This window comes from Falco biarmicus, chromosome W (assembly GCF_023638135.1).
Source record: "Falco biarmicus isolate bFalBia1 chromosome W, bFalBia1.pri, whole genome shotgun sequence".
Lineage (NCBI taxonomy): Eukaryota > Metazoa > Chordata > Aves > Falconiformes > Falconidae > Falco > Falco biarmicus.
Genome location: NC_079310.1, coordinates 6,851,948 through 6,872,162, shown reverse-complemented (window position 1 = coordinate 6,872,162; position 20,215 = coordinate 6,851,948). Strand labels below are relative to the sequence as shown.

The following is a 20,215-nucleotide window of genomic DNA, read 5'->3' as shown; positions in this document are numbered from 1 at the left end:
CTTGGAGCTGGCTGGCATTGGCTCCATTGGACATGGGGGAAGCTTCTGGCATCTTCTCATAGAAGCCACACCTGTAGCCCCCCCAAAAAAAACCTTTCCATGCAAACCCACTACAAATCTCTGTACTTCTGTAGAGTAGAGGTAAGATGAAATACAGTAGTTTGTTGTGAATGTGGGGAAAAGATCAGGTCCAGATTTACAGGTGATTATAATTAGCAATGAAAGTATAAGCAAATAAGTGAGAAAACTCCATCTGGAGTATTATTTCCAGGACTATACACTCACATAGGAAGGATATTATTGCCTTGGAGACTTCTTTCTATATTTCAGTAATCTAAGTTATGAAGGTAGATTTGAGACACTTGCATTTATTCTTTCTAGAAATGAGATTTTAAGTTGCTAAAAGTATATGCCCAGGATTCATCAAAATATTTTCCACAGTAAAAACAGAATGCACTTTTCAATTTAAAAAATTGTCTGCAATGTTGAGATTTGCTCTAATTTTTGATAGTCCTGGGGACTCTCGCTGCATAATATTAAATACAGTATGTATAGTGTGGGAAATAATGTGTGCAGGACAAGTTCCTTAAGACTTGACTTAAATAGACCACCTGTGGGAAAATTACTTTGGGGGGGAGGGGGGGGAATTAGAGAAAACTGAGACCTAATAGAAGCATAGTATTATAGAAAGCTTTTTAGGGTAAAATACAACTATTGCTTTCGGGTTGGTTGTCATGCACGTAATCTACTTTACCACAGCTCCCTAAGCAACACATCCTGCAATCTCAGCACATGCTGATAGGAGGGCATGTGATACCAATCAGTAACAAAAATATGTATGACTAGAGTCACTCAAGCTCCACCTAAATGCAAAGAAAATGGAGTGGTTGGTCCTGGACTGAAATAAGTCCAAAGGGAGGGGAATTGTTGTCTAAATTCCAGAATTACCACACACTGATTCAGTGTTTAGTTATGTTAAACACATCTGTGCACGAAGTTAGGTCAAATTGACCCACTCTCTACAAATGAAGGGACTTCTAATCAAGGGAGTCAGCCTTGGGAAGGATGAGTGACAAAGAGCAGATGGTGAAAAGAACACCATTATCTATGAAAGAAGCATTCAAGTGAGGAAGTTATGGCTGCAAGAGAAGACAAGCTGATAAGGTGTTGCAATCCACATATATCCACAGAAAATTAGTTGAAAGTAGGACAAAGGTAATTGTGGCAGTGGGAGATCACAACCTCCCACTCAAATAGCATCCCCGAAAGAGGGCAAAACCCTGCTTGGAGAGCATGTGTAGTTAGTGAAGAACTTCAGTAGTGCTATCTGAAGATGCACACTAATTTACGTTGGAAGCAAGAAACTTGTAACCTATCCTGTGTATGATAAATGAATATGCAATGTACTATGAAGTATAAAAAGTGGATAAATGAGGGGAGGAGTTAGGGAAGACTCCATCATTCCTTCTGGGATCAGTCAATGGGCTGAATTTGTCTTCTCCCCCCATAGGGACGCCTATTGGGTAAGAACTTTACAACTAACTCACGCTAGCTGTTATTAAGTGTATTGTTTTAAGGTTGTTTTGCAGTCAGTGTATTATCACTGGCAATCTTCGAACCTTGCTCTGTCACAAACTTGCACTTTGTATAATAAAAATCTTCAGCTGAAGTTCATTTTGTATAAGTCTCTGGAGATTTGAGTAGTTGTTATAAGGGATGTGACTCAGTGACACTGTGTAGCCAGGGTCCCTGAACAGGTTAGTGGAATCACCCTCCAATACAATGGACTTTCAAAATGCAGGTAGTGGACAGGCTGGTTGGGCACAAGGGTCTCATCTTTCTTGAGAAACTGACAAGCTGATCAAATATAAAGGGTTTGAGGAAACCCCCCTTGTTAACATAACACCACCAATATTAATGAGCAAACAGATCTTCAAGCTCATTGCTAGCACTCACTTATGAAATTTCCAATAGAATGTCAATGTATCCACTGGCAAGCAGAACTATGGCAAACAAATTCATCATGCAGCCCCCAAACGGAGGCAACAGTTGACCTCTCTGACTTGGGCTGCTGATGAATCCCCTTTCTAGTAATGGTGGGCTCTATAGTCTGTTACCATTATCAAGGCTCTATATTCTACATATTAGAAGATTAGGTGCGGAGAGGGGAAAATCAATGTGAGTAAAGTTTATTAGACTTGCACAATAGCTTGAGGGCAGAAATATAAATTAATTAATAGATTTATTGTGGAGGGAAGGTATAGATCAGTATGATAAAAGATCAGGGACAGATAAACTGAAAAGTATTCAATGAACTCATCTGGTTTCTGAATTTGTGTTCTGTTAGGAAGGAATCACAGAATCATACAGAATCCCAGAATGGTTGAGGTTGGAAGGCTGAGGTTAGATGTCATCTGGTCTGACTCCCCATCTCAAGCACAGACACCCAGAGCCAGTTGCACAGGACCATGTCCAGGATGCTTTTGAGTATCTCCAAGGAGGGAGATGCCACAACTTCTTTGAGCAATCTGTTCCAGTACTCTGTCACCCTTACAGTAAAAAAAGTGTTTCCTGATGCTCAGACAGAAGAACCTCCTGCATTTCAGTTTGTGCCTATTGCCTCATGTTCTGTCACTGGACACCACTGAAAAGAGTTTGGCTCCATAGTCTTTAAACCCTCCCTTCAGGTATGTATATACATTGACAAGATCCCGCCTGTGCCTTCTCTTCTCCAGGCTAAACAGTCCCAGCTCTGTAAGCCTTTCCTTATAGGAGAGATGCTCTAGTCCCCTCATCATCTTTGTGGCCCTGTGCTGGACTCCTTCCAGTATGTTCATGTCTCTCATACTGGGGAGCCCAGAACTGGACACAGTACTCCAGGTGTGTCCTCACCAGTACTGAGCAGAGGGTAAGAATAACCTCCTTTGACCTGCTGGCAATACTTTGTCTAATGCAGCTCAGGATACCATTACTCTTTGTGGCAAGGGCACATTGCTGGCTCATGTTCAACTTGGTGTCTACCAGGACTTTTCTGCCAAGCTGCTTTCCAGCCTCCAGCATATACTGGTATATGGGGTTGTTCCTCCCCAGGACTTTGTACTTCTCCTTGTTGAACTTCATGAGGTTCCTGTCAGCCCAAATACTTTGTTCCAGAGGGCTATGTCCATTGACATATAAATACAGGATGACAGAGTAATATAACAGGGCTATCTTAGTGAGGACTGTGCTATTTTGGCAAGAGCGTTTAAGAGGATGAAATCAGGAATCATTTCTGTTCTGGAACTAGAATTTAACAAAGAAAATTATTCTGTTGTCTTCAGATATTTTATTTGTGGAAAAAAAAAAGGGAGTGATAAACCTGTGAAGAAAAAAAATGAGGAAAACATCACAAAATCAAATGTGTATACATTCTGAGAGAGCTGGATTTCTTGCTGGCCATGTGTAATTTTCTAAAATGGAGGTTAAACAAGGGTCAAACCAACCCCAGACTCTTCTATTTAGTCTTTCTTTTTTGTAATACTCTGCAAAAAGAAGTATGGTTTGAGGGTTTGGGAGATGTTGAACTGCAGGCAGTCCCTATCAAGAAATTGCCTTGTCACAGTAAGTGGGATTAGAAGCAATGTAAATGGGTTCTCCAAAATATTTCCTCACTTTTGAGCATTTCAGCACTGGGATGAGAGCAGTGATGAAGTTAGTGGAAGAAATATAGTAAACCCATTCATTCTTGAAGATCAGTAAAAGAAAACACTGGCTGTACTCTCTGATGCATACAGTGTAAGCTTTGTAGCTTGTAGCACAAAATGTCAAGTGGTGTAACAGCAAGGAACACACCCAACACTGAGCCAGCGTATCTTCAGCAAGCTTTTATCTTTCCCTTTATTTTTTTTTGTTTGCAGGTCAAAGATTAAGTATAATTAATTGGAGGATTACCCATATGCCATGGCTAGATGGCAGATACGTGCCTTAGAAACACAGTTTTTAATTTTTGTGCAATTACTTTGAAATTATGATTCTGCCAGATCAGAGATTTTTATTTTTACACTCTCGTCAGATACAATAGAATTATACTATATACCAAGTAAACGGTAAGACTGTGAGAGCTACAGCTCAATTAATTTTCCCTGACAATAAACCCGACAGCACTCAAACCTCTGCATAAATCTTCCTCAGAGTAAGGACAGAGGACCCCTCCACGCACGCGCACACACGCGCAGCCGCACAGCAGCCCGCTGCGGCCCCTATGGAGTACAGAGCCTTTCGCGGTCCTGGCCCAGCGGAAATTCACCAGCATGTCTCATCGCTTTCGCAGAACGTTGGAAAGAACATCCCCTTCCATGCTGCCCCAGCTCGCCAGGGGCGATTACGTAAATGTCTGTTCCGCCCCCCTTACGCGCGTTGCCCCTCGCCTGGGGTGTTATGCAATACCCAGCACATAGACCTACTGTACCTTACGCAGCCCCAGCGGCACAAGGGGCGGGGTGTCTGGTCCCACTCCCCGGCAGCCTCCATTGGCCACCCCTCGAAAGTGCTTGGCGTGAATTAGGGTGTTGCTGCTGTCACTTGCAGCTGACTGACAGGCCTGCCGGGCCATGAAAATAAGTGCGTACGTGCGTTCGTGCGTAGTTCTGACCTACTAACATACATCCTTTCGTGTTGCCACACGTTCCCTCACTCGTTCTGGCTTGCTCTGCACCCGAACAAGTGGGACGCTGTTGCTTGCCCGTCCTTACCTGTCTCGCCTCGGTCAGGTACAGGGGATGCTTCGCATACCGCACCACACTGAAGGTAGGAATGCGTGCTCAGTAGCGTCCTGTGTGGGCGCCGGGGGGGGGGGGGGGGGGGGGGGGGCGCACGTGTGTGAGTGCAAAGCTGTTTGCTGTTTGCGTGCATGTATAACGTTTTGCTGGCGTATCGATGCCGAGGCTCGGTACCTGAAAGTAGTAGGCACAATGTGTGCATGATTATGAAAGGCCATGGTAATTTCGGTGCAGAGTTAAGGATTAGGTCATTAATTACAACCCTTTTGTGCGTTTACAAGAAAAATAGGAGTTTTGTGCCGATGGACTGTCAGAGGTCGCCAGAGAGATACCATTTTCACACGGTGTTGAGGGATGTTGTTTGTGGACAAACTGAATTAATGGTAGCAGTCTGTCCCACAGCCCCCATATTTTGCTAGGCTGTGTTTGCCTAATCCTTTTTTTGTCACTTTTGTTGCTGTTTTTCAGACTCTATGGGACCAATTGCATAATAGTTCCTGGAAATGTTGCATTATGTAACCACAGAATTTGCTGGCAGTCAGGCTAGGAAGAGGGAGCTAATTATGCAATTTTATAACCTTGCTACAAAGAAACTGGGACAATTGCGCTTAAAAATATAACAGATTTTGTTATAGTACATTTATTAAGGAAAGTAGAGAAAAGGGTAAGTGGGGAGGTAATCAGTGCTTGCTGACCGTGTGTTGTGTACCTTAAAATGAAATTTGTGTTAATCTATATTTAGCCCAATCACATCTTAGCAATTGTGGCTTCACGTGGTATTCCTGGTCTTTTCTCCAAAGCTGTGCATATAGATGTTCAAGGCCATTTGCTTGGATTTTTAACTCCATGCTTTTAGAGCCCTTTTGGCTGTATTTTTAGGAAGATATTTTACCTAAACACTAAAAAAATTCTTTGGTACTGGCTTTTACTTGTCACCCTTTTAAAAGAGGGGAACATGTAATTTAATAGAGGAATTAATTCAAGAAAATGTCAACAGCGCTGAAGAAGTGAGATGACCTGCCTGTGTCCTGACAGCTGCAGTGGGCTCCTGTGAAGAAGTAACGCCAGGCCCAGGAAGCAGAGTACCCCAGTCCCATGAAATCGGGCATTTTAGCGTTGCACACAACAAAAGCAGAAGTAGGTCAGTATGATGTTCTTGGTAGCACTAATCTTCGGTTAGCTGGTGCGTGATCACAACTGGAATGCGTGCACTGTGGGTCACGGGGAATGCTACCGAAGGGAGTATCGCAGCAGTGCTGGTATGGGGCGTGGAGGGGGTCCCGATCCCGCGTCCCGGCGGCTCCGACCGCCCCGAGCACTTGCACAACGCGGGACGCGGAGGTTGCTGTGTCCTTCTACTGGGGATGGCGGTGGGCTGGACCTTTCGAACGTCCGCGTGGCAGCGAGTGAGGGCTGAGGCCACTGCCGCGCCCCGCTGTTCTGGGGCTGGGGCAAGCACGGCGGCAGAGGCTTGCGAGGTCAGGAGGGGTGATGGTGCGGGGCTGTTTGGAACAGAGCGGGCCGGGAGCCATGCATCACTGGTCACGTAGGGGGCGCCTTGCCGCCGCGCCCCGCCCTCCCGCCCGTCTCCCCTTTGTGGGAGCGTCGGTGGGCCGCAGGGCGGGTAGCGGCGGGGCGGATGTCATGTCTGACCGCCGCTTTCAGTCGGCGAATCAGACAGAGCGAGCCCCGTGGGCAGGTATCCCCTCCTACTGCCCGCTCGGCGGCCCAGGAGCACCCCCCCCTCCCGCCCCGGGATTTCGGCTGTGCCCTGCTGCCACAGATTGGGTGCCACTATAGGAAGAGTACGGCTCACAGATAGGCAGTAGAAATCACACCCCCCCCAATCTGAATATTTAAGATTTCTCCTTAAGTCACAAACAATGAAAATTGGCTATTGCTCAATTCTGTTGTTGACAAGTTATTTCAACATTTCAGTGGCAAAAACCTGTGGCTGGAAGTCCCATGTTCTGGGGTCATCTTGTGCTCTGCCCTTGACAGAAGGCTACATTTAAAGTTGTTGATGATAACTTGTATTTAAATATGTGGCAATTTGTGTACGTGTGTGCCTGCCTAAAACAATCTTCTAAGTAGACAAAATCAAAATTACTGTGTTTTTGACTAAACTCTCCAAAGTGAAAATTTAGTAGCGCAACCATGGTGGTATGTTCAATATAACTGTTGTAGGTAGTAACAGTAAAAAATATATATTTTTTTAATGGTGATATTTTTGATACCATGCTCAAACTTTTCTGCTACTTGATTGTTGGGGTCAGGTACACTTTTGCTGTAGTAAAGCTGTTTGGAGTAACTTTTTTTAAAAAAAAAAAATTTCCCTTGTCCTTATATTTGGATGATTGCACTCAGTTTCATTGTGTTCACTAGTACTTATGTAACCTACTTTGAGTCATCTTTGTTCTCAGTAAATTCAGTCCAGAACCTAGTTTAAAATATTGCTATGGACATTAGTTTTACCTTATTCATCCTTATTCAATTAAAATGTTGACTTAGGTAAGAAATTTGAATGAATAAAGCTTCAGGTTTTGGTCCAAAGACCTGATTTAATCCAACCAAATCAAGGATTACTGACTGAAGATCATTGGCATTACCAAATATATCATTATGAGTTCTCACTTTGCAGACATCTTTATTTGACTGTTGAAGTATTAACAGTTTGTAAAATTATTTGCCTTTATTTTCCATTCTTATTTTTTGTCTATTTTTAACTCATTCTCTAAAGGACTGTTAACTAGCTTTCAAAATACCCAGCTTCTTGAATTTGAGTTCAAGGCTTCAAGTTTCTTTTGGAAATTATTTATTTATTTTATAAAGGACCTGATTTGAAAAGTGTCAAAAAGCTTAGAGTCTTCCCATGAACAATAGTGTCATGACCTCTCCCACAGCTTATCTTATCCTAAGAAGGAACAGTATTTTCCATGCTTTGGCTGAAACTTGTAGAACATACGTGCATTCAATCTATTGCAATAAAAGGAATGCACAGTCTAGAAAAGATATCAGTGCTCTGTTGCTTTTTTAAATCTTTTATCTTGAAATAAAGCTCATAAATAAAATAAACCTCTAGATCGTTCTAAATTGACTTATTTTAATAGTTGTGCAAACTATGTTTATGCAATAGTTTCCTTTTCCAGACAGCAGTCTTGCTGCTGTTATAATATCACTATGATGCAATAATGTGTACAATTGAGTCTTATTACACCCATTTAAGCAATGTATCTGACTCCTTGGCTTAATTGACTCTTCTAGGTAACCTTGTCATGATTATTACAGTCAGTTATGAGATATACATGTGCTTAGGATGTGTAATGGGAAAAAAACCCACAAGTTCCTGTGGCCCATTCTATGACAAAATGACAGTTGATTTCAGTGTTAGTATTTTACAGTGTTTGGGGGGGGAAGAATTTCAGACAAGATATATGTCTAATACTGATGGTGATGACTGTCACAAATAAGATTGTGTAAACAAGGGCATACTTAGATGGGATTCAAAATGTAATAGAAAAAATGTTTCTGAAAATGCTTTGGTTTTAAAGATATACCCGAAATGGATTAGTATTGGGACCTTGTTAAATATCCTGCACTTTTTTTCTTTTTTTTCCAATTCCCATGTTGAATTGATCCATACCCAAGTTAGCATACTCTGAGACTGAATCTGGTCAAAAGATATTACATAAATCTATTTTATGTTGGAAATAAATCCTTATTTAAAAATATTTTTCCTTTTTTTGTAACTTGCCACATATTGGTGTAGCTTTCAGTTCTGTCCCCAAAGTATTTAAATAATAAACCAGGTTTTGCCATAAAGATGTCTTCACAGCAGTTAGCAGTATAGATGCCAGTCCTGCAAGATCTCCTTTTCTGATTAGAACCAAACACTTGGACTCTCAATAAAGATAATGAGTCTTTGTGTGTACAGTAGTTTTCCCCTCTGGACTATTTTGCAGGATTAGAGCTCTAAAGGTTGCTATTTATCCATTTCATTTGCAGTGAGTGGTAGAGATTAAGATTTTTTACAGTCACTGTTTATTTTATATATTTGTACTTAAGTTTTTTTATATAATAAGATGCAAGTTTAGAGCATCAGCTGGGATTTACTGACATAATTCTGCCTTTTCATATGGTTATATAAATTTAGATCAGCTGAAGGTCTGGTCCATACTTGACATTTCTAAGACTACAGTTAAAGCATGTTATTAAGGGCATTGTCCAAATGCCTCTTAAATGCTGACAGGCCTGGGGCATCAACCACCTCTCTAGGAAGCCTGTTCCAGTGTTTGAACACCCTTCTCAGTAAAGAAATGCTTCCTAATGTCAAGCCTGAACCTCCCCTGACGCAGCTTTGACCCATTCCCATGCATCCTGTCACTGGACACCAGGGAGAAGAGATCAGCACCTCCTGCTCCATCTCCCCTCCTCAGGAAGCTGTAGAGAACAATGAGGTCACCTCTCAGTCTCCTTTTCTCCAAACTAGACAAGCCCAGAGTCCTTAGCCGCTCCTCATAGGACACTCCTTCCAGCCTTTTCACCATCTTAGTTGCCCTCCTCTAGATGCATTCAAGTACCTTCACATCCTTCTTAAATTGTAGTGCCCAGAACATCACACAGTACTCAAGGTAAGGGCGCAGCAATGCTGAATACAGAGGGATAATCACCTCTCTGGACTGGCGGGTTATAACTGTTTGATGCACCCCAGAATGTGATTTGCCCTCTTGGCTGCCGGGGCACGCTGCTGACTCCTATTGAGCCTGCTGTCAACCAGTACCCCCAGATCCCTTTGTGCAGGGCTGCTCTCCAGCCACTCCTCTCCCAAATTTATAATTGTGCCTGGCGTTACTTCATACCAGGAGCAGATCCAACATTTCGACTTGTTAAATTTCATGCCATTGAAAATTGCCAAATGCTCTAATCTATCTAGATCCCTCTGCAAGGCCTCTTGTCCCTCAAGAGAGTCACCAGCACCTCCCACCTCAGTATCATTGGCAAACTTGCTAATGGTGCATTCAACTCCTGCATCCAGATCACTGATAAAAATATTGAACAGAACTGGCCCTAGAATTGAGCCCTGAGGAACATTGCTGGTGACGGGTCACCAGCCAGATGTAGCCCCATTCACTACAACACTTTGAGCCCTGCCCTTCAGCCAATTCTTCACCCAGTGCATCATGTACCTGCTCATCTCACAGTTGGACAACTTGTCCAGAAGGATGCTGTGAGGGACAATATCAAAAGCCTTCCTAAAATCCAGAAAAACTACATCCACTGCCTTCACTTCATCCACTAAGGTGACCATATCATAGAAGGATATCCAATTAGTTAGACACACTTTCCCTTTGTGAACCCATGTTGACTGTGCCTGATAATTGCATTGTCCTTTAAATGCCTTTCAGTAGTACTCAGTATGATATTCTCCATAATCTTTCCATGAAGTGAGCTTAGACTAACAGGTCTCTAGTTTCCTGGGTGTTCCCTCATGCCCTTCTTGCAAATTGGAGTAATGTTGGCTAGCTTCCAGTCAGCAGGGACCTCCCCAGGCTCCCCAGACCTTTGGTAGATGATCGAGAGGGGTCCTGCCATAACATCTGCTAGCTCCTTTGGTACTCTGGGATGAATCCCATCAGGCCCCGTGGAGTTGTGAACATTCAGCTAATACAACTAGTCCCTTACAATTTCAGTGTCCACAAATAGAAAGTCACTGTTGCCATGGTCGTGGTCCTCCGACTCGGAGGACCACTGGGCAGCCCAAGGTCTGTCATTTTAATATTAAAGGCTGATGCAAAATAAGCATTGACTGCCTCTGCTTTTTCTTAATCCCTATTAGTCAGGTGACCATCTTCAACAAGTATCGGTCCAATGTTTTCTTTAGACCAACTCTTTCTATTAACATACTTAAAAAAGCCCTTGTTAGGTATCTGACACAACGCTGGCCAGTTTCAACTCTACTTGAGCTTTGGCCTTTTGTTTCTTCTCCCTGCGTATATGAACCATGCCTCTGTTATCTTCCTGCGGAGCCTGACCTTGCTTCCAGATATCATACAATTTCTTTTTTTCTCTTTTGCTCCATGAAGAGTTTCCTGTTCAGCCAAGCTGGTCTTCTGCCCAGCTTGCTTGACTTATGACACAGTGGCATTGTCTCTGCCTGTGCTTTTAAAAGGTGGTTCTTAAAGACTGACCAGCACTCATGGGCTCCCTCAAAAACAGATCCCCTGGGTACTCTACTAAGTAGCTCCCTGAATATCTTAAAGTTTGCTCTCCTGAAGACTAGGGTAGCAACTCTGCTGTCCTTTTTTCTCATTACAGTGAAAATTTTAAATTCAGCCATTTTGTGATCACTGTGGTCAAGACAGCCACCTACCATCACACCTCCCACGAGTCCTTCTCTATTCACAAACAACAAGTCTAGGAGGGCATCTTTCCTAGTTGGCTCACTGAATACTTATGATAAGAAGTTATCTTCCACAAACTTGAAGAATTTCCCAGACTTGCTTATCACAGCAGTATGGTATTCCCAAGTTGATGTCTGGGAAGTTGAAATCTCCCATAAGGACAAGGGCTTCTGTTCCTGAAATTTCTCCTAATTGCCTATAGCATAACTCATCAGTACTATCATCCTGACTGGGCGATCAATAGTAGACTCCCGCTACATCTCCTTTGTTTTCCATTCCCCTAATCCTCACCAAGAGGCTCTCAACCACATCATCCCTATCTGTAAGAGCTGTACAGCCAAACTTCTCACTTGTATACAGAATTCATCTCCTCCACCTTGTCTGCCCTGCCTATCCTTCCTGAACAGGCTCTAGCCCTCCACCCCAGCACTCCATCATGAGGCTCCTTCCACCAAGTCTCCCTAATACCAATGATATCGTAGCTCTGGGAGGTGACTAATGCTTCAAGCTCATCCTGTTTGTTTCTCATTCTGCGTGTGTTGGTGTACAAGTGTTTCGGATACACTCCTGAGCCCTCCATGCTCCCTGGAACAGTGTAAATGTTCTCATTAGCATTGGCGCCCTCAGGTTGTTCCATGTCAACCCTTGACTTACCTGCTGCAATCCTGTTGGTATCCCCTTCCCCCATGGATTCTAGTTTAAAGCCCTATCAAACAGTCCTGCCAGCTTATGCTCAAAGATGTTTTTTCCCTATCAAGACAGTTGGATCACATCAGGGCTCAGGATATCATGTCCCTTGAAGGCTCTTCCATGGTTTAAAAACCCAAACTTTTGGCGCAGGTACCAGTCCTGGAGCCCCAGGTGCTGATATCCTGGGTATACCTGTTTCTTCCAAAGTCTCCCTCCATTATTGGGGGTACTGAGGAAAACACTACCTGTGCTTTTGAAGTTTTTAGCATTCTTCCCAGGGCTCTGAAGTCTCTTGATTGACCTCAGACTTTTTATTGCAACATCATTTGTACCCGTGTGAAAGAGTTCAATAATAGAAAGCTGCCTGTCAGAGTAATTAACATTTTTATTTTGTATTTTTGTTTTGTTGCCCTTAATTAGGGGAAAACAATAAAATAAAACAATAACACAAAATAATGAATTTCAGTATTTGAAATTAGAGATACTGAGATTTTATTTGCAGAACATTGTTACTATTAAGTTATTGCTTTATGCAGTCTAGGTTTTCCTGCTGTTAAGTGATTTGATATTTAAGTAAAATGTCATGATATATATTTATAATTAAAACTCAGAGAAGCAAAGGTAATTTATATATTACTTTATATAAATATTTAATGTTTTTCTTGGCTTTGGACAAAATGAACAGATCTGATAGAATTATACTAACTTTCTAAGCAAGCTAAAGAAAATATTGGTTGAATTTGCACCCATTAACCTTGACTGACCTTTCTGAGGAACAGCTATTTTTAATATGTTTAGGTCTCTCTAAGTAATAAATTTGCTTTTGTAATTTGTGTATTTTACCTTTGCGAAAAAAACTAATGAGTTAATTTGTAGTTATTAAGATAAACAGTAACTTAACTAATTTTCCTAACAATGAAAATATTTTATATAAATTACATATGACATCAGCTTTCTGGATACAACTTGGAGTTGGGTAATATGAAAGTGCAGTAGTATTCCAAGTGCCATGATGAGCTTTTTTTATTATATATATATTTTATTGAAAAATGTCTTAATAAATTAATGATTCTTGATGTTTGCATAAATTATATTGTATAGACACCTACCATGATTTTCTTTCCATAAGACAAAAAAATCAACATTTTATCAAAAATGCTTCATCTTCAGTATGAAGCATCATCATCAGTATTCCACTGATCTAATTACATGTTGATCCTGGAGCCATAAACACTTAAAATGCCTATGAAGTTGTAAGAAAAGGGAACCCTAATGCAGGAGTAATAGTTCTGTATTTCTCCATGTTGTTGTAATGGATTCAGCAGTAATTGGTGGTAACATTACTATTGTAAAGTTTGGTTCCTTCTTTGACCTTGGATAATCTATAATAGCATAACATCCAGTTACCCAGCTGTTATGGTTTAACCCTGGCTGGCAACCAAGCACCATGCAGTCGCTTGCTCACTCCCTCCCACCCAGAGGGATGGGAAGGAGGATTGGGAAGGAATGTAAAACTCAGTGGCTGAGATAAGAACAATTTAATAAGCAAAGCAAAAGCTACGCACACAAGCAAAGCATAGCAAGGAATTGATTCACCACTTCCAATGGGCAGGCGAGTGTTCGGCCATCCCCAGGAAAGCAGGGCTCCATCTCAGACATAACAGTTATTCAGGAAGACAAACACCATAATGCCAAATGTCCCCCCTTTCCTTCTTCTTCCCCCGGTTTATATACTCAGCATGATGTCATATGGTATGGAATACCTCTTTGGCTAGCTTGGGTCACCTGTCCTGGCTGTGTCCCCTCCCAATGTCCTGTGCCCCTCCAGCCCTCTCGCTGGCAGGGCCCAAGAAACTGAAAAGTCCTTTATTTAGTATAAATGTCACCCAGCAACAACTAAAAACATCAGTGCATTATCAACATTGTTCTCACATCATAGCCAAAACACAGCACTGTACTAGCTACTAAGAAGAAAATGACACCAGAATCCAGGACACCAGTGTTTCCAGAAAGTCCAAACTTCATTTGCTCCCCATTGCCTAGACTCTCTTACCCATAAATCTCTAGGGATAATATCACTATTCCAGTGGAGTTGACATCATTTTTTTTTTTCAGCAGGAGCAGAATTTCACTGGAGATGAACATAGATGTAAGCAAGAAAGAGTATGTTGGATGATTGCAGTAGAGGTTGGTTTGGGCTTTGGAGCTAACATCCTCAGTTAAAGAGGGTTTCTTAATTATTATAGACCTGAAAGGTGCAATATTTCATGATATACTTTTTGTCTATGAAAAGCAGTAATGGTAGAGTACCTCCAAAATGTTTAAGCATTGTTTAGTTAGGCTGTGTATCCATCAACTAAAATTAAACTAAATTTCCTCCCCTGTATGTGCATAATAATATTTCTGTATCTCATAAAAGTCTTGAGGTAGTTAGTAAATGTTTTAAAAATGCTTTGTAGATAGAAAGTACAAAATATATACTTCAGTTTTTCATATTACAGAGTACAAACTAGTCATGTTTGGGTATCTATGAGTAGGTTCTATATCAGCCCTGGTATGTGAACAATTTTTTAAATTACGTAACCTTTGACAGAATGCTAGCAATAATATAATTAAAGATACCTATGTGGAACATGAAAAACAACAACTTGAAATATGTGCAGTCATATCATTGTGAGCTTTTGTTGTTTTTTGGCACTTTGCTACATAGTAGTTTGAGCTGTTTATTAACAAGACAGTGATAAGTGCATAGTTCTTCTTTAAAATGGGAAGTGAAAAAGTGAAAAGTGCATTTACTTTCCTTTTTTTTTTAAGGACTGAGGTAAATTTTGTAGACACAGCTTTACAAAAGTGAAGTTTCTTTGAAAGCATCTGACTGCTTGAAATGGGATTTAATTTAGTTTTGTAGAATTGCTATCAAAACATTAGAGCAACAGAATTAAATAATTTAGATATCTCATTACAAAATACATTCTGAAAAATTAAGCTTGGAGATAATGTGAATTGTTTTGATAAATACAAATAATAATATGCTGTTACTCTGGAGAAACATGTGTATGTGTGGACACCTATGTGTGTATTGTAAAGCAGAACTGACAAATTACAAAGAACAGAGGCAAGATTGAAGGACTGGGTTACAACCCTTTGACAGATTTCAAGTATTATGATCTGAATATGCAAGTCTCCAGGGTCAAATTCTTAATGTACTATTTTAACATGGATAAATTAAATTTTCCTTATTTCTGCATATGTAATTTCTTGCTTAAATAGTATGAATTCTATGGAATCTATTTGGATCTGGGATTGTGTCCTGCTTCTATTGAAGCCAATGGCAAAATTGCTGTGGGAGCATGACTGGATCTGTAATTGATAGGGTCGAGTGTTATTAGACTGTTACATTGGCACTCAATGTCATTAACATCAAGCAACAACAACAACAAAATCTTTAATAATTACTAATGTAAAATGAAATGTTGCTTTTATAATACTTTATGAGGGAGTGATAAAACAATTGAAAAATTAATCATAAGGGAAAATATAGGAATTTGAAATATAATCAGAGGAATCATTACAGTTAATTCATTTACATGTGAATACTGATGTTTTCCAGTGGAATTATAAAATGCAAGTGAAGTGAAATGGCCATTTTTATTGAAGACATTTTACCATTATCATCAGATGGAATTTAATTTGTTTACAGACTCAGTATTGGGCTGATCCATGTGGAGAGCTATTAACAAACTAAGGCTTTGAGTCCTGTTCGTAAAGCAGCAATTTCAGTTACCGTGATAAAAGTATTCAGGAAATATATGGAAATAACTAGAGCTTTATTATTGTTTTGTTAGCTGACTAAAGCAATGGCATTAGAACTACATACATTACATAAATATCAAACCAGTATGACTGACATAAAACATGTGGCTTACATTTTTGTCTTGACTACTTTACTGATGTACTCTGGCTGAAAGCAGAGTTGAATGCTGCATGAAAACCCACCATTGTTTTGATACTCACTTATTTGCTGTAGACTTACAAGCTTACACTACATTCATTCACACACATTTTTATATATATATATATATAAAAAAAATAAATTTATAGGGTACAAAAGCAGTAGTTAAATGTTGAATAACTTTATGGATAACTGTTATTTTAAGACAATAGAAAGCACTCTAGCTTCTCTAAATCAGTTTATTTTTATTCTGCAGAGGACCCAAATATATAGCATTTCCAAATCATGCACCACAGCTTTTTTCTGAAGAGATGTTTTAATTTGGAAGGACAAGATACTTTCCACTGCTGCTCATCAACGTCTGATATTCCACAGTGTTAAGTGCTAGGTTTAAATTAGTCAGTGATATTATGGAAAGTTCTATGACATTATTTTCAGATCAGAATTCAAATATATAATTGTTTTTATTAATTTCCCTTGGATCATATTATATTTGTTTTGGAAGCAAATCTGCTACCTAGGTATCGTAAAGCTTGGAATATCAGTTGTTTCAGTGTCAAGCTTCCTTCATATTGCAGCAGGTTTAATGAATCAAATGCATGCTAGTCTAAGCTTTTTATTGAAAGTTACTTTTGAATGTCCCAAACCAGCAATTCCTAAACAGTAATCAAATTCTCTATTTATTGAAGGTTATTTAGAAGATTCTCATCACCTCTGCCAAGAAAACTGATCTAGACATTTCTGTTTGAGAATATGAAGCAAAAGGAAGAATATGTGTGGATTTCAAAGTACTGTATTAAGTTGTGGTATGAGAAGTACTGGGGAAATAGTTTGCTCTGATGCTCATTGTAGATCTATTACAAATTGTTTCTGATGCAGCTGAGAAAAATGCAGACCCTTAAAAAGGAACATGGACCTGTTGACACAAGTAGCAATGTGGACAAAGTCATGGTACTTAAGTCTACTTCAGCAGAAGTGTCTGAAGAATTGTCTACAAATGAAGAGATACTTCTCACTGAAGCAAGTAGTGGAAAAAGCAAATCTTCGGCTTGCCGGAGAAAGCGAAAATTCATTCCAGATGAAAAGAAAGATGCTATGTATTGGGAGAAAAGGCGGAAAAATAATGAAGCTGCTAAAAGATCTCGTGAAAAACGACGACTGAATGACCTTGTCTTAGAAAACAAACTAATTGCACTGGGAGAGGAGAATGCCACTTTGAAGGCAGAGTTGCTTGCTTTGAAGCTGAAGTTTGGTTTAATTACTTCTGCAGCCTATGCCCAAGAGATACAGAAACTCAGTAGCTCAACAGCTGTGTATTTTCAAGATTATCAGAGTTCCAAATCAAATATTAACTCATTTGTGGATGAACATGAACCATCTATAGTTGATAGCAGTTGTATTTCTGTTATTAAACATTCTCCTCAAAGCTCTATGTCTGATATGTCTGAAATATCATCAGTAGAGCATACTCAATCCAGTTGTATGCAAAACAACTGCAGAAGTCCTGAAAAGAAGTTCCAAATTATAAAACAAGAGCCCATGGAATTAGAGAGAGAGCCAAGAGATGACAGAAGTTCACATAAAGCATCCATATATTCACACTACGTGGGAACTACCTTTAACATGTACTTACCTTCTCCTCTGTTTCAAGTCAAGAGGTCCTCCAGTAATTCCCCCAGAACTTCAGAAACTGATGACGCTGCAGTTGGAAAGTCATCTGATGGAGAAGATGAGCAGCAGGTTCCTAAGGGTCCAATCCATTCCCCAGTTGAACATAAAAATATTTGTGCAACAGTTAAAGTTCCAGAAGTGAATTCTTCAGCTTTGCCTCACAAGCTTCGAATTAAAGCCAAAGCCATGCAAGTTAAAGTGGAAGCAGTAGATAATGACTATGATGCTGCACAAAAACTATCATCACCTATTGATATGTCATCAAAAAGACATGTTGAGCTTGAAACACACACTGCACAAGAATTGGTGCATTCTTCTTGCACTCCTTTCTCAGTTCAAGTGACTAATATCCAAGACTGGCCTCTCAAACCAGAACTCTGGCATCAAAAGGAACTCAATGTAAGAATTCAGAGTGGTTGCAAAACTGAAGTTGTTGAAATAAAAGACAGTATCTTTAATGTTTCTGAGTCAGAGAACCTGTATTTGAAGCTGGGCATAGCAAACTTATCTGCAGAGGTTGCTTCCCTTAAAAGACTTATAAATACACAACAAATCTCTACACCAGACTCTGGTTAAGTTACTACTGAATAAAGGCTTATTTTTGTTTTTTAAAAACAATGTAATTTGCAGTAGATCAATATGTTTTGTATTATGCTGACTTATCACTGGACTTGTGATGTTATTTCACTGTATTGTTCACAGTGTCTGGTGTCTGTGCACAATTATGGAGACTAGGATGTGTTATGATCATTATGCCTTGTGTATAGTCAAGTAGCTGGTACAAAGGCTATATATAGTGAACTTTGTTTTCTTTTTTTTCTTCTAAAGTGTGCAAGTTACCAGTTACAATAAAATATTGGTGATAAACACAAAACATCTATTCTGGTTCAATTGATTTTTATGAACTTGTAAAGATGTTGTTAATTAAATATTTAAAAAGGCTTGTTTCTTACACTGTGCTCAACTTATATGTTTGGGTATTGTTGACGCAGAAGGCTTGGACACAACTTATACGACCAATGTGATCAAGTTAGTGCCACTTTATTAAGGGATACACAGCAATTTATACTCTACAGATGCTATTAATAGACCCACACCAATTTATACCCCCAGCTAAAAATACACACGCTACGCATGCTTTGTTATGTACAAGGTGATAGGTTAAAACTACTCGTTCACACGCTTCCACCTCCCCTATGATTGGTCCCGGTGTGGTGCCCACACACTGCGACCCCCTTGTGCAGGCATCCTGTTTTTTCTCATCTTTCTGTCCAACTCTCTTATCTCTCTGTGAATACACAGTTTCTTTGTCTCCCTTGGCCTTGCATATGTCCTTCACAACACCTGCAGCTTGTTAGAGCTGCAGCCAACTCGGTCTGCTATTACAACAAAGTTACTTGGTCTGGATTGCTCCTAATATATCTGTTGTCTTCCAGCCACTCCACAGGGTTTTACAGCCAAACTTACACATATTTTAAATTTTATTTTTTTTCCTTAAGATGTCTTTTAGAAGACAATTGAAATAAAGTAGACATTTATAAATGAAACAGTATCCAATTCATAGCCTTAGCTTTCTTTAACTTACTTCTTAGTATGAATTAACCAAAAGTCACACAAATTCTACCACAGTAATTGTAATATCAAGGAACTTTTTCTCCTGTCTCAAATGAGAGAGAGGGTATCGGGTTTGCTGAATGGCTTACTATAACAAACTTTTTTCAGTATTATAACTTTGTGGTTTAGATGAAATTAGTTGTGTTGGACTTGTGCATCTTCAAGTTTTAAGACCCTTGAAGTGACAGAATTGGACAATGTTATCTTTGCCCAAGGGCTGTGCTTATGCCTGTACAGGCATGGACAGAAGTATGGTCAAAGGCTACTGGATCTGTAAACTCCGAGCTTAACTTGGCAAAATCTATATAAGGACAGGCAATAGTAAGTAGCAGCATTAGAAGAGATAATCTGCTATTTCAGCTCCCACTGTGGGGCATAACAGAATTGTAAGTATGAAATAAGGCTTACAGCTAATATGGCTTTGGTTTTAATGGCTTAGTTAACCGAACTGGAATACCCTGGCTGACTACAAGGCATTTTGCCAGGAATTCTTAAATATAAAACAGAATATGTGAAGAACAATCCAGATAGTACTAGCCCCTTAAAATTTGCATAGACAAGAACTTCTTCATATGATGACTGGACAAGGTTTTAGTGTTCTTGTCTGAGAAGAGCCATTAGAGCATGGAGATTGTATTGCATCATACCTCCTTGGCTGGGCTTACCAAAGTCTTTCATTTAAAAAATAATTTATAAATAGAACATAGATTTGGCAGAAGTCCTTCTCAAGATAATTCCCCATTTACTTCCCCAAGTACTAATAAATCAGATTAACAAATAAGTACTTTCTGAAAAAGTTCTTTATGGAAATGTTCCTTTATAAATAATGGAAATTAATGGACTTAAAATACTGACTAAGAAAACAGAATGGAGTTAGTGATTTTTAATTTCATACTTGACTAGAGTGAGAGGAAATTTGTCAATTCATTTTTTGGAATGTCTGAGTCTCTTCTGATAGCTCTGAAGTTTGGTCCAGCAACCAGGACAATGGCAAAACTCCCTGATGTCAGCAAGGCCAGGATTTTATTCTATAATTTTTCCAGGCACTGATGATTCACAGTTACATTCTGGGTGGACCTTGGCACAGAAATCACTGGTATAATTTGAATTTTTTGAGCCTTTTAATTGTT

At 39.9% G+C, this 20,215-nt stretch overlaps 1 protein-coding gene across 3 annotated transcripts; it reads left to right on the top strand.

The window, feature by feature from the left end:
* The first annotated feature begins 4,486 nt into the window (after nt 1-4,486).
* On the top strand, nt 4,487-18,306 carry LOC130141881 (nuclear factor interleukin-3-regulated protein-like). 3 transcript variants are annotated; one of them, XM_056323149.1, is made up of 3 exons: nt 4,487-4,785; nt 5,755-5,898; nt 16,490-18,306. In XM_056323149.1, the coding sequence occupies exon 3, from the start codon at nt 16,674-16,676 to the stop codon at nt 18,045-18,047; it is 1,374 nt and encodes a 457-aa protein (XP_056179124.1). In that variant the 5' UTR covers nt 4,487-4,785; nt 5,755-5,898; nt 16,490-16,673; the 3' UTR covers nt 18,048-18,306. The 3 variants fall into 3 exon arrangements, with proteins under 3 accessions (XP_056179124.1, XP_056179125.1, XP_056179126.1); XM_056323150.1 differs by lacking the exon at nt 5,755-5,898; XM_056323151.1 differs by lacking the exons at nt 4,487-4,785; nt 5,755-5,898 and adding an exon at nt 13,965-14,035.
* The last annotated feature ends 1,909 nt before the right edge of the window (nt 18,307-20,215 follow it).